This window comes from Marmota marmota, unplaced genomic scaffold (assembly GCF_001458135.2).
Source record: "Marmota marmota marmota unplaced genomic scaffold, marMar, whole genome shotgun sequence".
NCBI classification, from domain to species: domain Eukaryota; kingdom Metazoa; phylum Chordata; class Mammalia; order Rodentia; family Sciuridae; genus Marmota; species Marmota marmota.
In genome coordinates this window covers 1,246,161-1,262,531 of record NW_026000240.1, presented here as the reverse complement: position 1 = coordinate 1,262,531, position 16,371 = coordinate 1,246,161, and the positions used below count along the sequence as shown (strand labels likewise).

Below are 16,371 nucleotides of genomic sequence, written 5' to 3'. Positions count from 1 at the left end.
TTCAAACAGTTTATTTCTTAAAATTAGCCAAAAAATACTAGTTAGAGTTTACATAAACAGTAGTTTGGGGACTTAAGTTAAAAGTTAATAATCATTTCTATAAAGTTTAGGGTTTTGTTATTTTTTAAACTCCCCAGTCAAATCATATGTGAAAGGCAGAAGAGGCCTAATCATTAAGCCATGATTTCATATATTCAACTGGGCAAGACCTACTTGGCTTTAGGTGCCTTACCTTATATGAATAAGAGTGAAAGATGAAATAAATAGCTTGATATTTAAAAGTCAAAATAATGAAAAAGTAAATGGCAACTATGAAATGATATCTATTAACCACAAAATTCCTTGTATGAAAAATTTTAATGAGTTATAAGTCAATGAACATTATTACAGACTTTAAACCTATTGATAGTCCTTTCTTTCCTATGTAAAATCAGATAAATAAAAACAGTCTATCTCAAGTATGACAGAAGACCATTGTCTGAATATGGGTAATGGTAATGTTTGCTTCCACATCTGCATACTTCATTAAAAGAACCAAAGAGTGAGCTCCCAGTTACCCAAGGCAACACAGTAAATTTAATTACACATTTTTTCCTGATCATGGTTGCAGTTGAAATAGAACAAATATTACTTTGCTTTTCATCCTTAGCACAAGCACTTTCCCCTTATTTTTTCCTTTACCCTCAATATCCTTGTGAGGTAGTGAAGGGAGGGAGCAAGAATTTTCTATTTTGCAGATGAGAAAAGTAGGTGAGTTTTAGAATAATGGTTCTCAACCTTGGTGGCTTATTGGAATCACCAGGAAGTTTTAAAATATCCTTTAGGCCAGATCACATTCTGGACCAACATCAGTGTCTTAGGATATGGGACCCAAGCATAAATTTTTTATTTTCCTATGGTATTGAGGATTGAACCCAGGGCATCTACCACTGAGCTACATTCCCAGCCTTTTTTTTTTTTTTTTTGAGACAGAATCACCCTAAATCGCTGAGTCTGGCCTCCCACTTTCAATCCTTCTCCCAATTTGCCAAGATTACAGGTGTGTGCGCCCCTGAGCCTGGTAAACATAAATATTTTAAAACAAACTCCAAAGTGATTCCAAATACAGGCAAGGTTGAGAACTATTGGTTTAAGTGATTTATACTCAATCTTCAGGTGCAACTATCTTCTACCTAAATGCTCTCTCAGCAACAATGAAAAAGAGATCTCCTTGAATATGGTAGCAGTTTGTTTTAATCATCTGGACAGTCACTGCTGGTCTCTAGTAACAAATTGATCCATCAGGATATAAATGATGATTCTTTATTCTCCTGATGCTCATGCTAACTATGAAACTCCATTTTACAAAACTTGCAAAGGGGATATTTGGGAATTCAAATCTTTGATATAAGAATGGCTTGTTGTTAAATATTTAGGCAATTATTGGACTCTAGGTTCAATATGGAATGAATAACCATGTTTTTGTTTTCCAGTAAGCACCTTCAAAACTTTGTTGTAAATGAACATTTACTAACAAGACAAAATAGAAGTTATAAACAAAATTCTTAGCAGATGCTCTTGGAATTGACCATATCACAACCTGAAAATGCAACAAGTACTTAAAGGTCTTTATCACTTTCTAACTAGTCAATCTTCATCCTGAACCAGTTCTCTTTAATCATTTAGACTTAGCCAATTGAGTTGTTCTACACCAAGAAAAACCAATTCCTGTGTCAGCTGTATTCTCTAATACATTTAACATATACTTTCACTCTGTACAAGGCAGCTTTTTCTTGACATGGATATCGAAAAGAATCTTTAACAATCTTTTTTTTTGTTTCAAACAACATACCAAATGCACAATAAATACTTGTAAACCTTTCAGGTAACAATAACAAATCTTTGTTCTATGGCTGACATCTCCTGCTTCATAGGGATTTTGATAATTTTAACTCTCAAGGAGCAACCCAAGAACCCCAGCAAGCTGTTTGCTGTCCCTAGTTTTATTAGATTTAAAATTATACATACGGCAATAATTTAAAAAGTACAAATATTTCACTTGTCTTAATTAATTGTTATGTATCTGAAACCATACAATTTATACTTTCATACAGAAAGATGTTTGTTTCTCTTCTAACAAAAGAAAAATCTCAGCTCATGTGTGTTGGATTGTTAATTCAAAAGAGTGTTAATGAGGAAAAAAAAAAGATTTATCAAAATAGGATGTTAAGCTCTCCTCCAATGAAAATTTCAAAACATTGCCAACCTGAAGTTCTCAGCACAAGGTGTTACATTTCAAGTCCCATGGGGGCAATTATCTATAATGAGATTAATAAAATTAACCTGGGTTCAGGTTGGCACTGTTTCAGATGGGTAGGTAAACATTTTTTGATAGCCCCAATGAAGAGTTTGAGGCTTGGACTGTTACATGATGTAAACAATATGAAATTAAAAAACTTTAATATCTACAGCATTATAAAGTTAAAAATAAAAGAATCACTGATTAATTCTTTTCCTAGGTTGTATGACTAATAGCGTTCATATTTGAGGACTGTAAGAGCACATGGCATTGTTTTCTGTTATGAGACACTTTCTCAGAAAGCCAAAAAAAAAAAGATACCAAAATACGTATATTATTATTATGTTTAGATCATGTTTACTGATATATGAATAATTAGAAATAGACTTATCTTTAGCCAGGAGATTGAGGAGTCTTAACTATAATTTTGATGGTTTAACTAAACAAAAATCAAAACAAGCCAACAACAGACAACAGACTATAACAGTTATGGGAACTGAATCAAAAGTAAGACCAAATGAGCCAATACAATACATCTCCTCTTAAAATCCTCCTCTTTGAAGTTACCCAATTGTCCCTAAATGTTATTTTGATTTTGTACCATGTAGTGGTTTTTAAGAAACTGAAATAGAACAAAGCAACCCTTTGTCCTTTTTTTTTTTACAGTTCTTTTTTACACACATATTGTATATACAACTCTTAAAATAGCTGCACAATTTTATTTCTCATTGTTAGAGAAGTGCAGTCCAAGCAGACCATGCTTCTCAATATATTAAAAATATTAAATAAAACCCAACCAGTTTCATACTTTTCTAATAGTCAAGCTGGCTGGAAAAAAAGGGACTGGAGAAAAAACAGGCAGTTGTAAGATGGGATCAATCTTTTTCACAAACGCATTACTTAAAAATCCTTATCCCTTTTACGGATGTCCCTAAAATCTCACCTTTAAAGTTGGAAATAACACATTGCTAACATAGAGACAAAATCTGTTGCAACATGCATATGTCAACTGCCCACTCAACCAACTGCAACCCTGAGGATTTTTCTGGCCCAGTGGAAAGAGGAAACACTAAGATAATCTGTTAATAGAGTTGCTTCTCCAGTTTACAATTTCATGTGTTTTTCAGGATGTTTCTTGGACATGCACATATGACACTGTCACTTCATGATTCTACTTTCCACAAGTAGATCTCTTCTCCAGTCTGTCTTTCATCCCAAGAAAGCCACTGTCATCCATCCAAGGGTTTTCCAAGGTAAACCAAAGTCACTTCTGTGTTGCCATATACAGCAGAAACTGCTGGATATAAACAGGCCTTTGGAAGTCCTCTAAAGGCAACCCCCAGGAACTCATATCCACGTTCAAAAGCTAAAGTCTTATCTTCCATGTCCAAGATGACTCGAATTCTTTCTCCTATCTGCAAAAAGACATCAAAAGACGGTCAGAAGGGCTGGGGTTGTGGCTCAGTGGTAGAGTGGAGCGCTTGCCTAGCAAGTGCAATGCACTGGGTTCAATCCTTAGCACCACATAAAAATAAATAATTAATCAAATAATTTTTTAAAAAAGGTTAGAAGAAAATACACCAAAGGCATAGCCAGAAGAAACATGACACAAATTAAGAAGTTAAAATATTACTAAGAAAAAAATATTTTTAATGTTATCTAGAAAAATAAGAAGGGAAACCTTTTGGTCAGAGAGAAACATCTAGAAGAATAATATTCTCATCAAAAGTGCTTATTCTGATCACTTTTTTGAGACAACATGGGATCCACATTTAATTACTAACAATTTAAATGTTCCCCCTGAACTGTCCCCAGATTTTATATATTCTTTGCTTAAAGATGCTTCTTAAGCAAGTTAACACTAACATCTGTAACTTGGTATATTTTGCCAAAAGCTATATAAATAACCTTCTAAAATCACTATTGAATATACACACATAGAACGTTATTCAGCTACAACATGGATTAACATGAAAACATTATGCTAAATAAGCTAGACATCAAAAAAATAAATATTATATGATTCCATTTATATAAAATATCTAAAATAATTAAATAGAGACAGAAGGTAGAATGGAGGTTACCAAGGGCTAAGGAGCAGGGAAAATAGGGAGTTATTGTTTAGTGAATTTGGAATTTATGTTGGGGATCACAAAAAATGTTTTGGGTATAAATAGCAGTGGTGGTTACACAACATTGCATTGTTGTTTGCTTACAAAGTGTTAAAATAATAAATGTGCTATGTATGTTTTACCATGATTTTAAAAAAAATCACTATAGTAAAACACTCAATAGGCTTAAGTTTACAAATCAGTTCCAATGTGGAATTTATATAATCATGGAAAATTAAACCTGTCTATATTATTCTAAAAATTTAGAATTGGCTTTACTGAATAGTCAATTTGTGGTCCAGTTATAAGAGTTCAGACTATTTAACTAAACTGGAAGCTCAATATGTTCATTTCTTTCTCCATTTTGAAAAGCAAAGAAGAATATTTCATCTTTACAGTTTGCATCTATAAGAGAGTTGCATTTATATATTCAGAGGTAGAAAGTTCGAATATTTACAATAAAAAAATCAAAATTTAATAATTCCTGATTATAATTCCTATCATTGTCATTTACTTTCCTTTGCTGCATTTTCCTGTCACAAATAGTTACCAACGTCTGCTTTTTCCTTTCCTTTGCCCAACATAAAATAAACTCATATCTTACTCTGTGGACCTAAGAACCTCCAAATCATCACCATCAATGTTACTAACAAAAACAACACCAACAACAACAAAATGGAAATAATATTTTGTTGAGTAACTGTGTATTTCATTTGCATTGTGCCATTTAATCCTCATGTAAATCCGAAGAATTACTCATATTTCACAAAAGACATGACTAAGAAGACAGGATTAATCCTGCTAAAATTTTTAAGTTTGCTTCAACTTTGAGCTACACCATGCATACAGAGTAGGAAGCAAAAAGTAAAAGTCTTACTAGCTACAGAGGGAAGTGAATAAAACTTGAGGATGGCATAGCAACTGGAAACTGCAAGAAGGAACTCCAGAAGCAAAAAAAAAAAAAAAAACCACAGAGAGGGTGAGCCCACAGGTCTGATAATAAAGTCTGCCCAAATCCTTTGAGACTACAAGGATTACAGAAGCCAGGGAAACCCCCAGGAAACCAGACTGAAAAGCAGCAAAGGTGACAACCTTAGAACTTGAAAAAACTGGGCAATGGCATTAGCTACTTCATACCACGTGGGAGATCAAGTTTATGGTTTGAGTCCAGGTAAATTAAATACTTACCATTATAAGAAAACCTACACTCTTCAGAGAATAAAACAAGTTTCTAGAAAAACAAAACATTCCAGAGTTTTATAAATAATAAAACATATTATCTACATTCCAGTTTCAACAACAAAAAAAAGACTTTATAGGAAAAGAAAAGGAGGTTAAGGGTAGGGGGTTTGTCAGCAGAAACTGACTCCAAGTAGGCCTATGTGTTACATTTGGCAAAGACTTCAAAGTAGCTATTCTAATGTGTCTCTCAGCAACAATGAGTCTAAATGTGTCCAAAGAATAAAATAGTATTTAGTAGTGAATAAGCAGAAAATCTCAAAGAGAAAAACAAACTCTAAATAAAGAAACCAGCTTGGCATGGTGACACACTCCTGTAATTCCAGCGGTTTAGGAGGCTGAGACAGAAGGATAGCAAACTTGAGGCCAGCCTCAGCAATTTAGTAAAAACAACCCTGGGTTCAATCCCCAGTTACAAAAATAAATAAATAAGAAAGAAATTCAATGAAAAGTCTAGAGTTAAAGAGTATAATATAACCCAAACTCATTAGCCTCGTTCAATAGCAGTTGAGATGGCAGAAAAAAGAAGCAACAAACTTGAAGATGTTGCAATAGAAATTATCTAATCCAAAGAACATAGAGAAACAAGCCCGTGTGTGTGTGTGTGTCTGTATGTGTGTGTACATAACTTCATAGGCACAGAGACATGGACAATATCAAGCAGTCCAATAATTACATTAAATATAAATGAACTAAACACTAGAAAGCAGAGATTATGAGACTGGGTTAGATAAAAATCAATACCACATGCTACGTAGGAGACCCACTTTTAATACAAGAAAGAAAAGGGCACCAGGGAGCCCTTTGCAAAATAGTAAACATGAGAAAACTGGACAGGTTACATTAAAACCAGATAAAACAAATTTAAAGGAATCTGAATAGTCAAAGGTCATTTCATGACTACAAAAGAACTAATTAGACAGAAAGATATAACATTTAAAAATGTACATTTATCCAATAACAGAGCCCATAAATCTATGAAGTAAAGCTGACAGAAAGGAAAGAATAAACAAGGTAGCAAGTGTAGTTTAGGACTTCAGTACTTCTCTCAGTATAAGAACAGAAAAAAAGAAAAATCAGTAACAATACAGAAGACTTGAACCCTATTGACCAACTTGACCTATCACAGAATATTCCATCAGTTTATATTCTTTCTAGGCACACATGGAACATTCCTCAAAATAGGTCATACATGGGAATTAAACAAGTTAGTAAATTGAAAAAGATTTAAATCAAACAGAATATGTTCTCTGAAAAACACTTGAAGAACTGTCATTACAAAATTACTGCAAAGGTAGTGAGAGGAGTTTATCTTTGGTGATTATGAAATCCAGACACCCTTCTATGTAGGGTATTTGCAGAACATAAAAAGACAATGAGGAAAGAATTCTATAAAATAAAATAAAATACTTCCAGGTTTTATAACTCAGGAAATGGAATACATTTTTAGTTTTTCTACTTTAGTATGCCTGATAGGTCATCAATGAGACTACAGATTTCAAGCTACCCATGGCTCTGAAATATGGAATCTATAGTTCCATAAGACTTCTAATTTCTTATCAGATTACTGTGTTTTATACTCTATCACATCTATAGTAATAAGGCTTTTAGAAATAGCAATTATAATTTTGACTCCAGAATAAAATGAGTATGCCTTAAGGCTAAGGTGAAAAGAATTAAAAAATCTAGCAGTTTGTCTGAACTTGTCTGTCTCTAGAAATTATTGACACCTCCAAGGACTTTGAATCCACAGATTAATAAGTAGCTAGCAGAGGGTGAGTTTGCATGTGTATGTATATAGGTGCATTTGTTGAGCTGAGGTACGTAGAAAACAATAATTTGGATATGCCATGATATAGGAAAGATGAAATCTTGATCAAGAACTCACAAACTATAATCCCTGGGCCAAATCTGTCCTGCAGCCCATAAATAAAATCTTATTAGAACACAGTTATGTTCATTTGTTCATATATTATCTACAGCTCATTTGTGCTATAACAACTGTTGAAAGCTGTGATAGAGATTGTATTGATTGCAAAGCCTAAAATACTTACTTTATGACTTTGTACAGAAAATGTTTCCCAATCCTCAATCTAGAACAAAGATGAGTTGTTTATGGTGGAATATGCATTAACAGATATTGAAATACGTCATATATACCATTTACTTTAAAATTACCAGAAAAGACATAGCTGCTATATAAAAATTTATAAGCCTAAAACAAATTAAGGTGTGACTGGACAAAGGCCCACACCTGAAAACAGTTTCTCACCTGGTATTTTGGTGCATTGTTGCATTGTGGAAAACTGCCATTGACTTCCCCATTATGTAGTAGATTATTGTCCACCAGATTCCAGCCCCAGCTCTGGTCGTCGCTTCCCAGTAATGCCACATAACCTTGGCACTGCATGGGGGCCCGTTTTGTAGCAATTCCAATCACTGCCACAGTGCCCAGAGGGCCCTCCCACCACACTTCCCATGCATGGCGGCCCTCACTGAAACCAATCTTGGTCCTTGCACCATCAGTGCTCTGAGCGATAGGGTTTCGATGCAAAGTAAAGCCATTCTTCTTAATATAGACATTCCTGGAGCAGTCATTAGTGCTGAAGGCATGTTGGAAAGCACGTACCTAAAAAGATGAGAAATAGACCAAAGAAAAAGAAATTTGTTTTTTCTTAAACACTGAGAAATACCCAAACTTCAGACTATATGTTTCTAAAAAATAAGTTTATATATTTTTAAATAACATAATAAGTATTTCCAAATAATGGCTAAAGTTTCAGGATGGGATACTAATATAAAACATTGCATAACATTAAGATAACTGCCAAATGCAAAGTGTGGTGGTATAGAAGCACATGCTTGTAATTCCAGCAACTCTGAAGGCTGAAGCAGGAGATTGCAAGTCTGAAGCCAGTCTCTGCAATTTAGCAAGACCCTTTCTTAAAATAAAAAATAAAAAGGGCTGGGACATAGCTCAGTGGTACAGAAATCCTGGGTTCCATCTCTAATAACATACATTCACCTCCCCCACCAACTGGAGCCAGACACTGGAGCATGCCTACAGTCCCAGCTACTTGGGAGGTAGTGGGAGAATCAACTGAGCCCAAGAATTCAGGACCAGTATAGGCAATATAGCAACCGAACCACAGTAACCCTGTCTCTTAAAATAAATATGTACATACCTATACATAAATACATAAACAGAATTACTGCAAAATGTTTCATCACTGACCAAATTTCAAATTACAGTATTTCTCCAAATGGACTTCTTGAAACATTAAAAAAAATTACAAGAATCCTTATATCATTAGAGATAATACCGAAATGTTTATGGATGAAATAATGATATCTAAGAGTTGCTTTAAAATACTCAGGAATGGGAGAGTGCATGAGGTAAACATGACCATAGATTTGTCACTGGTCACTGGTAAAGCCTGGTGATGGTATAGGGAAGCTCAAACTATTTTCTCTGCTTTTGCCTATATTTGATCTTTTTATATAAAAAATTTTTCAGGGGGGCTGTGGCTGTGGCTCAGTGGTAGAGCGCTCGCCTAGTATGCGTGAGGCACCGGGTTCGATCCTCCCCACCACATAAAAACAAAGTAATGTGTCCGCCTAAAACTAAAAATACATAAATAAATAAATAAATAAATAAATGTTTTAAAAAATTTTTTTTCAGGGGCTAGGGTTGTGGCTCAGTGGTAGAGCAATTGCTTAGCATGCGTGAAGCAACGGGTTGAATCCCCAGCACCACATAAAAATAAACAAATAAAATAAAGGTATTGTGTCCATCTACAACTAAAAAATATTTTTTTAAATTTTTTGATATTAACAATGATGCCATGGAAAACAATTATATTTTAGGGCTGGGGATATAGATCAGTGATAGAACATTTGCCTAGCATGTGCAAAGCTGTGGGTTCAATACCCAGCACCACACACACATATTTGTATAAAACATATGTGTATATATAAATGTGTAAAAATATATTTATGCATAAATACATGTACACATATATTTGCATGTCAACACATGTGTGTATATGTATAAATAATATACAAAATAAAGACCTTAGTTATAGCAGCTCTATAACTTATAAAAACTTTACTAGCCACAAACTACCTTAAGTCCTCAGTTTATTTTCTAGGTATTACTCATACACTAAGACATCACCACTCTGATTTTTCCAAATCAAATAATCTCCTAGATAACATCTAAAACAGTAGACTTTTTCATAAAGAGATGGTCATTAAGAGCAGTTACCAATAGGATCCTTCAGTAATTACAAATTTTTCTAAATAAATAATTTCTTCTAAATAGTTCCCCTCTACAAAAAAAAAAAAACCCTTCTATTTTAATAATTTTAAAAAGTTGCCTTCTATATTATTTTAAAATTTTCCTTCTTGGATGAGGATGTAGTTCGGTGCTAGAGCACATATTTAGCATGAGGGAGGCCCTAGGTTCAATCTCAGCACAGCAATAAATAAAATAAAAATAAAATTACAATCCTTTCTTTATTCAAACTACCCCAAAGCAATGGAAGATAGACCTATTGCTCTTGTTAACCAGAGAAATCTATACCAGAGTCACAGTCAGCATTATGAAAGACCTTAAAGGTCATTTACTCCAAACTCAGGGGTTAAAAACACAAACCTGTCAAAAGCTAGGTAATGCAGGAGCCCCCAAGAGAAATCAGGTATCTAGTCCCCTCAGTAAATGTTCAATTCCATTAGCTAGTACTTTACTGTTTCATTGTTGCACTGTTCAGCAGTTTTAAACTGCTTCTTTTAGGTACCCCATGTTTTCATAAGGAGGCTGTAAAACAGATGTAGTCTTAATGTTTTCCCTATCTTGACCATTATTATATACTTGTGAGCACCTAAAAGATCAGAAGTAAAAGTAAATAAGGAAAGAAAATGTCCCCTCACAAGCATTATCTCAATCACTCAAGAGAATAACATCAAGCAAAATAATTCCTCATTATAAAATATTTAGCAGGGCTCAGTGGCACACGCTTGTAATCCCAGTGACTTGGGAGGTTGAAGCCAGAGGACTGCAAGTTCAAAGCCAGCCTCAGCAATTTACAGAGGCTCTCAGCAACTTAGGAAGACCTTGTCTCAAAAAAAAATAAATAATAATAATAATAATAATAATAATAATAATAATAATAATTAAAAAGACTGGGGATGTGGCTCAGTGGTTAAGTACCCCTGGGTTCAATCCCCACAACCAAAAAAAAATTTTTTTAAATTAATATTTCCCTATGCTTATTCTTCAAGTCTCACAAATTCCAGCTGCTTTTTTTCTATCTTTATTCTCTTTGTCATACTGATCAATTAATAACTTCTTCCTCTAACTTCTGTGACATCTTCCTATTTTACTGTAGTGATCCCCAACTATATTCTTTTTATTGGCCACCATTCCTCTGCCCCCTTAAATTCTCCAGTCCTTCACCATGAATTCTTCCAGGCCTGTCTTTCTAAAACAGCATCTTTATTGCATCTCATCCCAGTTAATAACCTTTAACAGTTCCATATCAATTGCAAATTCTTCTGCCTGGCTTTTTTTTTTTTTTTTTACAGGGGAGTGGGGTACCAGGGATTGAACCCAGGGGCGCTTAACCACTGAGCCACACCCAGGGCCTTTTTATTTTTTATTTTGAGACAAGGTCTCACTAAGTTGCTTAGGGCCCCGCTTAATTGCTGAGGCTGACTTTGAACTTGTGATCTTCCTGCCATAGCATTCCAAGTTGCTGGGATTATAGGTGTACAGCTCCTCTGCCTAGCTTTTGAAGATCTCCAGATTAGATTCTTATTTCCTTTTCTACTTTCCTTGTATCCTTTCTGCTTGCCTCCTCCTACACATTCTCTAACACCACCTCCATGAAGCTATTGTTAACCGAGGCCATCCAACCTCTTTATTTCTCTTCTGAATTCCTATCCACCATTGTCTATATCATACAACACTTAATTATATAGATTTTACTTTCTAACATACCTCTAACCACTTGATTCTAGTAAAAGTATCTTGCCAAAAAAAGTCTAATCTAAATTTATCAAATTTCTGTAGTAAATATGGGGGACAGAAGAACACGCTAAACAACACCATGAAATCAGCAAAATCCAGTCTCATGACAAAGAAGTTGCAGGGATGAGATGTTAAGATGCATGGGGCTGGGATTGTGGCTCAGCGGTAGAGCAGTCGCCTAGCATGCACAGGGGCCCTGGGTTCGATCCTCAGCACTACATAAAAATAAATGAATGGAATAAAGGTATTGTGCCCAACTACAACTAAAAAAAATATATATATTAAAAAAAAAGAAAAGATGCAGAGTCTATCTGTATACTAAAACAGCCTAAAGAGACACAATTAAGAGTTTGCCATGATAGCCTTATATAAATTAAATAAACCATAATAATAAAATTTGAGAATCAGAAATTAGAACACTGCATATTTTACATTAAGAAAATTATTTTCTTTTTAGAAGTGATTAACGGTATCATTATATTGTGTCTAATAGAAATGGATACTGAAAAAATCCAGATGAAATGGAAAAATACCAAATAAAACAATCCATAACTTCTGTCTCAGTCTCATAACAACTTGGATTTTACATTATAGTAAATAGCTTTAAGACCTAGTTTAAATCTGAAATTTAGACAATCAGATGACAAGTATTATGGGACTAACTAATGCTATTTGGTGACATGTAAAACATGAATTTTTAAAAAGAAAACTCCTATCTAAAAAGAACAAAATTAAAAAAAGAAAGAAAACTGCTGGGATTAGATGTGTTGGCAGACCATGTGCCAAGCATGCATGAGGCCTGAGTTTGATTCACAGCAAACAAACAAGCAAATTTTAAAACAGGAAAAGAAAAAAAACAAAAGAAAGAGAAAACCAAATAGACCGACAAACTTTTAATACTTTTCAATTGTACGTTATCCCAAATCTGTTTCAATCCTTTCCGAGTTATTCAGGCTCCTCAGAAATTCTATTTGACTCTGCTCCTTACCCCACTCACCCAGTTAGCTGCCCATCTACATGGATTTGTTGTTTATGATAGCTCTCCCAGTCATCTACTTCTTTCCTCTTACTGTATTTCTGGTATATCATTAACCTCTGCCCTCTTCAGTTCATCTTATGGCCCCCTGTCTTTATTTTTGTGGTACTGGGGATTGAACCCAGTGACACTCTACCACTAAGTTATACCCCAGCCCTTTTTATTTTGAGACAGGGTCTAAGTTGCCCAGGCTCATCTTGAACTTGTAATCCTCCTGCCTCAGCCTCCTGAGTATAGGCATGTGACATTGTGCCCATGGCCTAGTCTCTTTAAAGCACAGCTTTTATTTTGTCACTCTTCCAGTCAAACTTCTATGGGTTTTCCAACTATAGAACAAAGTTCAAACAATATACTGAAAGCTATATTTCAAAAGGCTCACTTCATGATATACCCAGTCCAGCTTATGTTTATAATCATATTCCTCTTCATTCATTCATTCAATATAACTGAACTGTTTTATATTTTTAACCTAGACATTTACTCTAGGCTCGAGTCTTTAACAGGTATCTGTTATTGCTGATTTCTCAAAAACACCATAAATTCTAATCTACCCCAAATGAACTTGTTTGTTGCCAGTCCTCTAAACCTAGCCAAAGTTATTCCCATATTATGTAAGCCAGATACCTAAGAGTCATCCTTGGCACCTCCCTCTTTCTCATCCGTTTCAAATCTATTGCCAAATTCTGCAGATTTACCTTCCTAAACCTATTAATTTCACTCCATCTCCTTCACTATCTACTTTCTAATTTTTTGTCTACCATATCTCTAAGGTCCCCCCACCTACCTCTCCTACACAGTAATGTCAGAAATATCTCCTAAAAATGCAAAATAATCATAACACTAACCCCCATATCCCTAAATTCCTCCTGATTACAATTTGAAATGGCTTCCCTATAGTCTGGCCCCAGTCCACTTCTTCCATCTTATCTCAAACCAGCTTGCTCTCTATGCTCCAGCCACATAGACATATATTTTCTGTCCCTTATACTCATCAGATTCTCTTAAATGGCTCTTCTCTCTCCCCTTGGCCTATTTATCTTTATCCTTCAGATCTCAGTTCATGCATCACTTCCTATGAAGAAAGCATTCCCTGACCTCCGACCTATGTCAAATTCTCCCATAACTGAATCTCAGAACTCCATGTGTCTCTCCTTCATGGTACTTATCAAATGCAGTTTATATTCATTCCCCCATAAGACAAGGCATTCATAAGAGTTTGCTTTTTTTTTTTAAAGGATTCTGTTTTTATTCCCCCCTCCCCTAATTTTATCATACTTTTTATTGGTAAATTATATTTGTACATAATGGTAGGATTTATTGTTACATTATTTATACATGGACACAATACAGCAATATAATTTAGCCAATATCACTCCCTTGTACTTCTCCTTTCCTCCCCTCCCCACTGCCTGCTCCCTTTCCTCTATTAAACTGATCTCCTTTTGATTTTCATGAGATTCCCCCCTTTCTGAGTTTGTGGGGTATTTTTATTCACCATTACATCTGCAAAATTAAACATGGTACCTCTGATTTCCTCTTGTTTACCTTCTGTTAAAAATACTTCCTCCTCATAGGATATCCAAATCCATCTCATCTTTAAAATTTGGCTCAATCAAACCTCAACTTCAAACCTCCAATTTTCTACTCAATGACTTCCCTAGTAGACATATCTGACTTCTTCTGAACTAATCTTTCATCCTTAAGACATTAAAAATGGTCCTGTAACATCTAAAAGAACCTATGATTAGTAGTACAAGCCTGGAATACCTAAATGCATGAAGAATACAAACCAAATAGTAACACAGGTTGTCTCCAAGGAGGGGAACTGGGTGGCTTCAAGAAAGGGCCCAAGGGAAGACCTAGCTTTATATCATTGTGCTTTCATTGAAGCTTGACTCACATGAACACATTATCTAATATTTGTAAGATACATATCTATTAGAAGTAAATTATCAAAAAGTCTTAATTTAATATAAGCAAAAATAAACTCTATGAGAAAAACTTTAAAAATTAAAAACAAAAAAACCACTCATGAAACTCATACATTTATCAGGCAAAGTATAACAGAATTGCAATCTTCTGCACTCTCTTATTTGCCTATAGTTCCAGCTACTCCGGAGGCTGACACAGGAGAATTACGGTATGAGACCAGCCTCAGCAACTTAACAAGACTCTGTCCCAAAATACAAAAAAAAATTAAAAGGGCTAGAAAATGTAAGTTGGAAGTGGTGCACCCCTGGGTTCAATCTCCAGTATCAGGAAGAAAAAATAATAAGAAGAAAGAAAATGAAAAGAAAAAGCTGCTATCCATCTCTGGATCCCTTGTTTATAAGTCCTGGAGAAACCTCGGGGCCCTACCACAACCTGTTACTTGGCATTTTTATTTTCTATTATGAAGGTGACAGGAATATAGACAAGAATCTAGGGGGAAGAAAAGGAAGCAGCAAAAACTGGAACCGGCATGTTAGATGACAAATGGAACAGATGAGAAACATCAAGGTAGAACTATGAAAAAGTTAGCATGGAAGAAGTCAATAGCAGTAGCACAAGGCAGTATTAGGACAATTATCTGGTGCGGAAGGAAGGATGTTCTGTGTCTTTAGTTAGCAGTGTACCTAGGACCACACTTGTAAGCTGGAAATTCAACGGAAGGAGGATAAAGAAAATGTGATTATAAATCAGAGCTTGGAAGAGATTAAATGAATGCAAAGATCTCAGACACTAAGCCCATATTAAAGAAAAATTATCTTATAAAAATCTATGGAGACCAAGGAGAAAATTAAGATCAGAGTATTTTAAGGTACAATAGTTAGCGGTCCGTCCTTAAGAGGAAAGAGGGTTGAAAGTAGAACGAGTGATTGATACAAGCGGTGGGAAACCATCCACTCTTTTTTAAAAGTGGACACGAAAGTCGGGTGGGTTAAGAAGCACAACTTCAATCCAAAAGAAAAGAGGATCTTTATGGAGGGGGAATGTGAGGAAGGAGCGGTGGAAAGGCGGGATGGTGAGACAAGGCGTCTGACTCAGAAGCTTAAAGGTAGCACAGAGAGCAGCGCGCAAGACTGGACTAAGGGCAGTAGTGTGACCCGGGGTTCCCTCACCTTGGCCTTGTAGCTGGGCAGGTTGCAGAGGATGTCCGTGCGCAGAGCCTCTTCTGCCAAGCTGCGGGCGCACAGGCTCCGCCACACTTCGCTGTTCTCATCGCCGTGTAGGCAACGGTACCAGTGCTTGCACACCAGGGCGCAGCTCCGCAGCTCCGACAGCTCCAGGTAGGAGAACACCAACTCCAGCACCCGGCTGGGCAGCCGGCCGCCGAGCCCCGCGGACCCGGAGCCCGCGCCCGCGCCGCCACCGCTACAGCCAGCGCCGCCCGAGGCTGCCCCAGCCCCCGGGCCCGGCGCCGCCATCACCTCACCAGCCGGCCCGAGGGCCGCCGCCTCCGCCGCTTCCCCCCGTCTCGGCGCGGGAGGCCAAGCCTCGCCTTGAGACCGGAGCAGCTCGCTCACCGCCCCTTTCAGGGCCAACCGCCGGCGCCTCCACCACTCCCGCCCCTGCCCGGGGGCGTCCGCTGCGCGCCCCGCCTCACTGAGGGCAGAAGCACCGGCTGCACGGGCGTCCCCTGCCCCTCCCCCGCGGCTCAGTGCGGGCGCCGAAACCGCCCGACTCGCCCAGCCTC

The 16,371-nt window shown here is 36.4% G+C and overlaps 1 protein-coding gene across 1 annotated transcript; it reads right to left on the bottom strand.

Moving 5' to 3' along the window:
* Window positions 1–338: 338 nt before the first annotated feature.
* On the bottom strand, window positions 339–16,297 carry Fbxo45 (F-box protein 45). Its single transcript, XM_015486822.2, has 3 exons — window positions 15,797–16,297; window positions 7,901–8,257; window positions 339–3,693 (listed from the first exon to the last, which is right to left on the bottom strand). Exons 1-3 carry the CDS (start codon window positions 16,100–16,102, stop codon window positions 3,508–3,510), a joined length of 849 nt encoding a protein of 282 aa, XP_015342308.1. The 5' UTR covers window positions 16,103–16,297; the 3' UTR covers window positions 339–3,507.
* Window positions 16,298–16,371: the final 74 nt, after the last annotated feature.

What these genes read in the sequence shown, in the direction of transcription:
- Fbxo45 (XM_015486822.2), bottom strand. Translation starts at nt 16,102, where the DNA reads ATGGCGGCGCCGGGCCCGGGGGCTGGGGCAGCCTCGGGCGGCGCTGGC. An exon ending in TGCCCAGCTACAAGGCCAAG is followed by an intron (nt 8,258 to 15,796) that starts GTGAGGGAACCC and finishes TCATCTTTTTAG; the next exon opens with GTACGTGCTTTCCAACATGC. An exon ending in ACAATGCACCAAAATACCAG is followed by an intron (nt 3,694 to 7,900) that starts GTGAGAAACTGT and finishes GTCTTTTTGCAG; the next exon opens with ATAGGAGAAAGAATTCGAGT.